Consider the following 9,379-nt stretch of genomic DNA (forward strand, 5'->3'; position numbering starts at 1 on the left):
AACACCTTGAAGCAACAACTCCCTGTCCCTTAGCAAGCCTGGCATCCTGAGTCAGTTCCATTGCGCAAATACTGATGGCCCAAGAGTCCTCCGGGCGGTCCCACCACCCCAGCCGCAGGAAGAACGCTGGTTTAGTGGGGCTACTGGTGCTCACCATTTCAATTTCACCACCATCTCTGGAGCCCTGATGGAACCATGTTCCAGAGTGATACTCCGCTGGAGCCCTGGAGGCATTGTGTGGGAATTAAAATGGCAGGCACCAGCAGAAGCACTTTTACTACTGCTGGCACCTAAGGGGAGACGTGCCAAGCAGAGCTGCCATTCACACTCAAAAAAGACTTTCCTGCAGCTACAGGGGAGGGATTCAACCAGCTCCGGAATGGAGCTGAGTGAAGCTGCAGTTGCTGTTGCTGCCCCAGGAGGGCTACACTAGCTTTTTCTCCACTACTGCTGAGCAATGCAGTTTAACCGGCTCTGCCACTGGGAGGCCTACCTGGGAAAGCTGCCGAGGGCCCTGGCACTGGCCCAGTGTCTTAAAATGCCTACTTATATCCTTAGGTGCAGTTAACCTTTGCAGAGTTGTGCCCAAATTTACAACTAATTTGCCTATCAACTGCAGTTATGACCATGTTTTTGTTCCTATTAGGATATTATTTTCAAAGTGTTTGGACAGACCCATATCTGATAATAACCAGCAAGAAGGGTAAGATATATGTGAAAATGAGTAGAAAATTAAATACAGAAATACACAGAGTGTCAGCAGTGATTCAGTCAGGGGAAAGGTGAGGAGATTTTCATTGGTACAAAGAACAGTTAAGCACTTCTGTAGATATCGTTGCAACTGAGATGTCTGGCACACATGATTTGTGCCTTGAAATCTTCCACCTAGAAACCTAACCTGTAGAAAAGCAACCCAGTAGTGTGTAGAGGGATAAAGAATTGAGTTTGGATTAGAATAATCCAATTCAAATCTCTGTTTAGCTTAGTACAGGGGTCTCTAATGCAGCATCCATAGACACTACTGTGCCTGCAAGGCCAGGTTGAAGCACCCACCAACCTATTTTCCCCCTCTTCAAGTGAATGGAGCGATTCCTCCATTCACGTGTATGGCAGGAGGGGGCAAACCTCCCTGCTGAAAAATGGCTGCAGGGGGGCAAAGTCAACCCCACCACCACCAAGTTCCCTTGGGACAATAGGGTCCTTGTTGGTGGTAGTGGTGGGGACCTTCACCCTCCCCCCAGCTAATTTTTAGTAAGGGGGGCTAACTGCGCTTTAGTGGTTTTGTGCAAAAGTTTTTTAAAAACAGTAATAATAAAGTTAAATTGGTGCGAATTTCCTCAAAGGTGTATGTGGGGGAAGGTAAATAGGTGCAAATTTCCCCAACTGTGGAAAAAAGGAGTTAAATTTGTGCGAATCTCGTCAAAGTTGGAGGGAAAAACAGTGTCGTTGTCTAGGGAGGAGATGAATTGGAGGAGTATATTGACTAATGTCATTTGAAGAGAGGGGATATCATTAGCAAGATTGCAAGGAGTGGCTGGCAGGGTTTTTAGCTGCTCTTGCCAGACGGCTCTTTTGCCATTTTAAACAACCCACGCTAAGGCGACTCTGCTGGGTTCAAGAATCATGACAAGCCACCCTGAGAACAAGCCACACTAAAACCTACTACAAGCCATGGGTTTTAGGGGTTACTTATTTGCAAAAAAAAACCCTCCAAGCCATGAAGGAAAAGCCACATCAGGTTCGAATGTCACACGTAAGCCACCCTGCAACCACTCATGGTGACAACCCACCATGGCGCAATGTGACATGCAAGCCAGGTCAGAGAGAGAGAGAAGCCAGAATGTGTAGCACACACAAAGGGTGCACAAACATACATACACACACACACACTCACACAGATAAGGGGTGGGGGACGTTCCCATCATTTTTGTGATTGGCACCCTAGCCATCACCCCAACTTGGATGCTATAGAGGGGTGTCTTAGTCATAGGCCTATTGTGGCTGGCTCAGCATGATCCTAGGATTTCTGGAGAGCATTTAGAAGTATACCTCTTGTTCTCCCTTTTTGTTAACCTTGTAAGCCCAGTCAAGCAGTTGCTGCAGTTCAAGACCTTCTTTCGCATTAGTTTCTCAGAACAGATAAGCAAAGCCCTGCCCTTATTTTTGTGAAGGTGGTTGTGATTGGCGCCCCTCTGCAGCATCCAATTCCTGATGATGCCCAGGGTACTTTTTCAAAATGCCAAGTGTGCCCACAGGCCCAAAAAGGTTGGGGACCCCTGGCTTAGTAGTTTACTGGGCTGTTGTGAATCTCAGTTTCCATTCTGAATTCCTTGAAGGAAAGGTAGGACACCAATATAATAAATATATAATGTTTCTCCTTAAAAATTTTCTGGAAATAATTAACAGTAGTTCAATATTATATCACTACTCAAATCAGTTTAATGAAGTATTTGCATTTACATGGATTGGTGCCTTAAACCTAATCCCATGTTTGGTAGGACTAGAGGTGAATATCCAGAAAAGGGGGGGGGGTATTTGTTGATTTTTTTCAAAAACAAGGGCAGGGGACACACAGATTTTTGTTTAACAGTGCTTTTGAGGGGGTTTTACATCTATAGCTAGGTCTAATATTTCTGCCAGGCTCAGTGTCAGGAGTTGGCACCATCTGCAACAGCCCTAGCCCTCAGGAGGGCCCACCACCTACCCTGTTGCCATTCCTAAATGCTGGCTGCAGCCACCCAGGCCCAGCAGTCACATCAGGTGGTCTGTGGATGTGGCCCACCATTTTAATTCACCCATAATGCTTTTGGGGGCCCAACATAGCTTTGCTCTACACTGGGACTCTAGAGGCATTGTATGGGAATTAAAATGCCCTGTCCTAGTAGCAGCACTTGCTGGCTAAACTGGATTTTTTGGCTGCTGCTACACCCGCACACCACCACCAAGGGGAGGGGAGGAGAAGGTGCCACTGCTGAGGGGTCTACCCAGGAGAGGGCCCACCTGTGAGGACCTGTCAAACTTGGTGCTGGCCCTGATAGCCGCTAATGTAATAATCTGTTTTGAAATTGTATTGCTGTCCTCCTTAAACACTTTATTTATGCCCATGTAATTTAGGATATAATCCACCAGGCTTTGCGCAACTCCCATTTCTTTCAACAGGACTTGTGTAGGAGAATATTTTGGTGGGTTTTGCCTTTAGATTGAAAACCCTCTGAGCAAGAATTATCAGTACTTCAGCTTCACTGGTGTGCCACTTTAGCTTTTAAGTCTAATTGGTAGTTTCCTAACTTATCTAGTAACTTCCAGATGGGTAGCTATGTTAGTCTGTTGAGACAAAAACAACAAAGGGTGCTTCCAGACGAGGCTTTTATTATGCCATTGCCCTGCCCCGTCCACAACATTTTACAAGAGGTCCAGACAGATGAGTTCATCACATGGAGCTTTTATCCTGCGATTGAGATTACTCCTTCACGGAAGTTTGCCAGCTCTTTACATGATGCCGTGACCCTGCCGTGACCCTCCTGCACTAAATGCCCTCTGTTCCGTTTTTAACTAGATCGCAGATAATGGGCTATCAAATTACCCCGTTGTGTTCCGCTTCAGTTTCTTCCGTGAAAAGAGTTAAAACAGCAAGAAGAGGATCGAGATCAATGAAAGATAATGGAAGACTCAACTTCCGAGGAGAGGGGGGGCGAAGCACGTGTAAAGGGAGTCAGCAGTGACCCTGCGTTTAAAACAGAAGCAGAAAGCCCCGTTTTAAATGCAGGATTTTTGGCTGGTGTAGAGATGCCCAGAATCATCTTCCACTTGTAACTGTCCCGTGTTTTCCCACCACTTCTTACATCTTTTTTCTTACCACAGAAAATTTATTAGGGAGAAAAAGATGGAATCGCCGCACAATGCTTTCGAATTGCTAGCATTAGGGATCCCATGTCTGGAAGCACCCAAAGTTTCTTGTGGCACCGGAAAGGCATACGTTAAGGTGCCACGATGCTGGTGTGGAAGATGGAGGGGTGGTACCAGCATTCGTCATACTTAGAGTAGACTCATTGAAATCAGTGGGGCTTAATTGGTCACTGACTTAAGTGCAATTAATTTCAGTGGGTATGCTTTAAGTATGACTCAGGCTGGATCTAACCCAGAGTTCTTAGTTTGTTTTAATTGCATATGCATCTACAGATGTGCTCTTCACATTTGAGAAAGGTACAGTGAAATTTGGCAGTTTGTATTAATTAATATTTCATTAATATGCAGTCCTAATGAGGTTGAAGGAGGGAACAGCTGAATAAAGTGTACCAAGCGCATGAAAAATAGCCGCTTAACTTGAGCTTCTTTGTTTTGCTGTTGATACACTATGGATTGGATCCTGCAAAAGCCTCCTTCCAACAGTGGGGGGGCTTTTGACCATGCAGAGTTTTCTGCTTGCTGAGTGGGGGAGGAAGCAATCTTTGCTGATTCCCACCCCCTCCTGCAGCAGGGTTGAAGAACTGGTTTGGCGGGGAGCTGAATGACCCCTCAGCCAGCCCCTCTGCAGGGCGAATGATGGCAGGGGGCAGGACCATGCCCCCTGACATCTTTTGGTCCCCGTCCAAAGCTTTAACTGGAATGCTTCAGCTGGGGATCTGGCTTCACTATGTGCAGGCTTTCCCTGGCTGGGGAAAGCCCACACCAGCAAAGCCATCCCCTATGAAGGCATAGGGCGGAGGAGTGCTCTTTTCCTTCCCCCATTGGGGAATAGCAGGGGGTTTCCTCATTGGGGAAGATCAGAAGATTACCCCCAGTTGGGACAGTGACGGGATCCCCACTGTTATCCTCTCCAGCCAATGCCTCAACAGGGATGGTTTTGCTGTGCACAGGCTTTCCCCAACCAGCAGAGGAGCACACCCACGGGAATCCCCAGTGTTATCTTTGATCACTGATTGGAGATAACAGCGGAGACTTCTGTTCCCACAACCCTAGAGGGAGCAGGGCTTTGGGGGAGGGGGAGGGGCAGTGCTTGAGGCCTGGAGGGCCAGATGTTCCAATCTGGTGGGGTGGAAGTTCCCTACAGTCCAATATGTCTGTTGAAAATCTTTTTCAGAGGCTTGGGGGACCATCGGCATCAGTGGGGGAGGTGGTGCTGGGCGTGATTTTTTATCATCTTAAAAATAGCACCACGAAAGGTCAACTAGGCATGATGTTTAATGTGTCCTTGCTTTTCAAGTGCACATTTTAAAAATGCAAATAGCAGCTGCTAGAAGGAAGAAGATAATTGTCAGAATCGCAGCAGGTGAGGAAGGGAGTTTAACCCTCTAATACCAATGCAGAATTTCTTTCCCATACAACCAGTAACCCCTTCTCCTTGCCAGCTGCAATCCCGATAATTATCACACACACGCAGCCCAGGAGCTGCTATTTGTTTTTTGTTTTTTAAACATGCAAAGACAAATTTAACATTGCATCTAGTTTTACCCTAAGCCTGTGGTCATAAACACACTTACTAAAGAATAAATTCTGTTGAGCTCAGTTAGGACTTACTTCTGAGCAAACATATTTAGGATCACGTTGCGCCTCTTAAAAGAATATAGACAATACTTTGTTGCAAAAGCAGATTTGGGGCAATAAGTTTGATTATGAGCACATAGCTTTTCAGCAGAACAAACTAGGGTATAGTGTAGCAAGCTGTCCAACAGTAATGTTTTGTTATATTCTGAAAACTTACATTTTGTTTAGATCCTGTTAAAATGGTTCAAAATAGTTTAGTATGGATTCATGCTGATAGACTGCTCTTTTACTGGGAAATTTGGAGATCTAAAGAAGCTGAATCCAGACAAGACTGAGGTAATGAAGACCTGCATGTACTGTGACTTGGGGTAGATGGGGACATCTGGGTGGGGTACAGCCTCCTCTGGTCCGTCAGACTTGCAGGCCTGAGGTTGTCCTGCATCTAGATGCTCCAGATACAGCAGCCAGAAGTATTTTTTGCCAAGTCCACCGCAGCCTGTTTTTGCAGTTTTCGCCCAATTACCAATCATTCATGGACTATGACCTCAAAGATAGACTGCTGTAATGTACTGTATGTCGGTTCACCCTTGGTGAGGCAAGGAGTTCACTGCGTTCAGAAGGTTCTGCTTGTGCAAAATGCAATTATCTGCTTCCTGAAAATCACTGACTTCAACATACTAAGCTTTTTAAAAGTGTGCACTATATATCTTAGGGCCGCGGTGGCTTAGTGGTTAAGGCGCTGAACTGCAGACCGGAAGGACAGCAGTTCGAGACCCGAGTGCCGCGTGACGGAGTGAGCTCCCGTCTTCAGTCCCGGCTCCTGCCAACCTAGCAGTTTGAAAGCAAGAAATTGCAAGTAGATAAATAGGCACCGCTTCGGCGGGAAAGGTAACAGCGTTCCGTGCACCTGGGTGTTCAGTCATGCCGGCCACATGACCACGGAAGCGTCTTCGGACAGCGCTGGCTCTTCAGCTTAGAAATGGAGATGAGCACCACACCCTAGAGTCGGACACAACTGGTTGGGGACACCTTTACCTTTTTACTATATATCTTAGGGACTGCCTCCTCTTTTCCATCCTGCTGTGATCTTTTAGATGTACTGAGGCTGCCTTTACATTAAAGAAAAAATCTGCAGCCCTACCATTGTGGAGCCTTTCTGCGCGTACATCCGGCTTCCACAGGGCAACCATGTGCTTGCTGAGAGGGGAAGCTTTTAATTGTCAAGGTTCCATAGAACTCAATGAAACAGCACCATCTTGTGGCTGTTTTAATAGTGTAACAATCTAAGTTGGGGTTTGGGTTTTTTTGTTTGGAGGGGATACCTCATTTTTTCCGGATCTTTTTAACATGGAATAACCAGGAAATACCACTGGATGTGCCCTGGAGGGTGACAGTGTCATGACAAGGACCTGCAAACTCCTGTGAGTGAGCAGTCTCAATAGCAGAACAAAAGCTCCATGTGACGAAGGCTTGAGCGTGCTTTACTTTACTTGCAACAAGTTAGAACAGCAGTGACACACAAAGAAGGCTGCATGATTGTGTCTGAGTTTGGAATTCTCTTCTGTTTGGAGTAAGTGTCAGTGGCCAGAGATTAGTAATGCAGATGTTAATAGTGTATTTAAGATTGCCTTTGGTTTTTAAAATATTTTAAAAAGTCGTTCATAATTTTCTGCTATTATTCTTTCATAAAGTCGTATGGGATTTCTTTTGCATTTATGCCTTTTTCATATGTTATGTATAGTACGGAAATGCCATTAAGTTAGCAATAAAGTGAATCATATGTGCCATGTATGAAAAGTCTGAATATCTCCTGTTCCTTTATGATTTCAGGAGCACAGAAGTCATGAGCACTGTCTCAGGTACTCGAAGTTCAACCATCACTTTTACTGTCCGACCTGGGACTAGCCAGCCAATCACACTGCAGAGCAGATCCCCAGACTATGATAGTAGGACGTCAGGAGCAAGACATGCTCCAAGCCCAGTGGTGTCTCCCACAGAGATAAGTAAAGACATCATGCCAGCTCCTCTGACTGCTTCTGCTCCAGTTGCATCTCCTTCTCCAACTCTTTCTGATGTTTTTAGCCTACCCAGCCAACCTCCTTCTGGGGACCTCTTCGCTTTGAACACAGGGCGCAGCAGGTCTCCTTCTCCCTCAATTTTGCAACAGCCAATCTCAAATAAGCCTTTTACAACTAAGCCTGTCCACCTGTGGACTAAACCAGATGTGGCAGATTGGTTGGAAAGTTTAAACCTAGGTGAACATAAAGAGACCTTTATGGATAATGAAATAGATGGCACTCACTTACCAAACCTTCAGAAGGAAGACTTGATAGACCTTGGAGTGACTAGAGTTGGTCACAGAATGAACATAGAAAGAGCCTTGAAACAGCTATTGGACAGATAAGAATGGCTGCTCTTGCCTCACAAACCTTTGTTATAAATAGAGATGGGCTGGTACTGAAACACCCCAAATGCCTTGACTCCCTAAGAGTACCACTAAATTAAAGCATCAGTTAGTCCCTGTAGTTTCTAATTTGCAACAGTGTAGATCGTAGTTCAGGAGCAACACTGAGTAAATTTTTATTAATGGGACTATATCTTACAAAAAGGAGGGAGAAAAGTGGGGGAGAGGATAAGGAAAGGAAAAATTGCTAACTTCCAAAAGTTATGTATGCACTGGTCATAGAAATTATTTCTAAAATTCCTATTTTACTATTGGAGGAGAGGGGAACAGGGCATAGTATTCATCCCTTGGTGTTCTGCCCTTCAGAAATGCCCTTCCGCTTGAACAATAATGTGCCAGTTTCTTTTTGGTTTAAAACCTGCAGTGTTTCCCCACTCACGATAAAGTGTTATGTCCAGCCCTTTTTGTAATATCTGCTTCCTCTTCACATGCCCATTGCGCTCAGTGCCACTGCTTCTGTAAGTTAACTTCTCAGTGGGCTTTCCCATTCTGATTCTCAGTTCAGCCAATTAGTGTTTCATACTAATGTTCACATTTTTCATGATATATTTATTGCTTTTAATTAAGAAAATCTATACATTCATAGGGTTCTCAGAACAGAGTTTTCACAAACTACCTTCTGACATCTTATTGGCCTGATTATTATATTTCTTGGTTTCTCAGTAATGAAGTTAGTTCTTGTCATCCAATGTACCTGTGTTGTATGACTTCTAAGTCTTTATTTTTCCACTTATCTTTAGTGCCTTTCCAAGTTGCCAAACAGCTTTCATGCATGGTTTCTGTTCATACATGATGCAGTAGGACATGTGGAAGCTATGTAAGAGACCTATCCTAGCTTTCTAGGACAGGGAATAAAACATCTCTAAAAGATTGCAGTGGAAGACATCTGTTCACACTTAGATGATAATTCAACTCAATTTTTTTCAATGTTTCTTTGTACTGGATTTGGATGATAGATAAGTAATTTTTTGTCTTTTATTGTCACATTTTCAAAATAGTAAACACTTCCAAACGCTGTTTCCTTCTACCTGTCTGTCTTTTAATGGCTCTAAAAAGCAGGGAACTAGAGGAATATAGCAGGAAGCAACCTTTACAGCTTTCTAGTATTAAAGAAGTGAAAGATTCTGATATTGGCCCCAATTCAGAGATTCTCTCATACAGGAGCAGGGTGTATGCCCACTACCACACTCAGTGCTCTTTCTTCTCCACTCTTCTCCCTCCAAATAGAAGACCAGTGCTGACAGATATCCTGTTGGAGGTAAGGATGGGTACCAAGATCCAGTGTGTCTGCCTTAAAGAGGTCATCAGTGGGTGGTTTCCTTACCCAAGCACAGTTAATTCCAAATCTTAAATAGCAATGCATAGACTGATCTTGCTAGATCAAAGTGATCACATGTGGTGGGGTGATCAATTACATCTATGATCCAAAAG

At 44.6% G+C, this 9,379-nt stretch overlaps 1 protein-coding gene across 1 annotated transcript in view; it reads left to right on the forward strand.

The window, feature by feature from the left end:
• SHANK2 (SH3 and multiple ankyrin repeat domains 2) overlaps window positions 1-8,965 on the forward strand; it is a 556,941-nt gene extending 547,976 nt beyond the window's left edge. The window contains exon 22 of the mRNA XM_084851942.1: window positions 7,315-8,965. Within this exon, the coding sequence (XP_084708068.1) occupies window positions 7,315-7,888 (574 nt within the window). The 3' untranslated portion in view covers window positions 7,889-8,965. The remainder of the gene's footprint in view (window positions 1-7,314) is intronic.
• Window positions 8,966-9,379: the final 414 nt, after the last annotated feature.

This window comes from Heloderma suspectum, chromosome 1 (genome assembly GCF_057233095.1).
Source record: "Heloderma suspectum isolate Gila_16-S chromosome 1, 16-S_ref, whole genome shotgun sequence".
In the NCBI taxonomy this organism is placed as follows: domain Eukaryota; kingdom Metazoa; phylum Chordata; class Lepidosauria; order Squamata; family Helodermatidae; genus Heloderma; species Heloderma suspectum.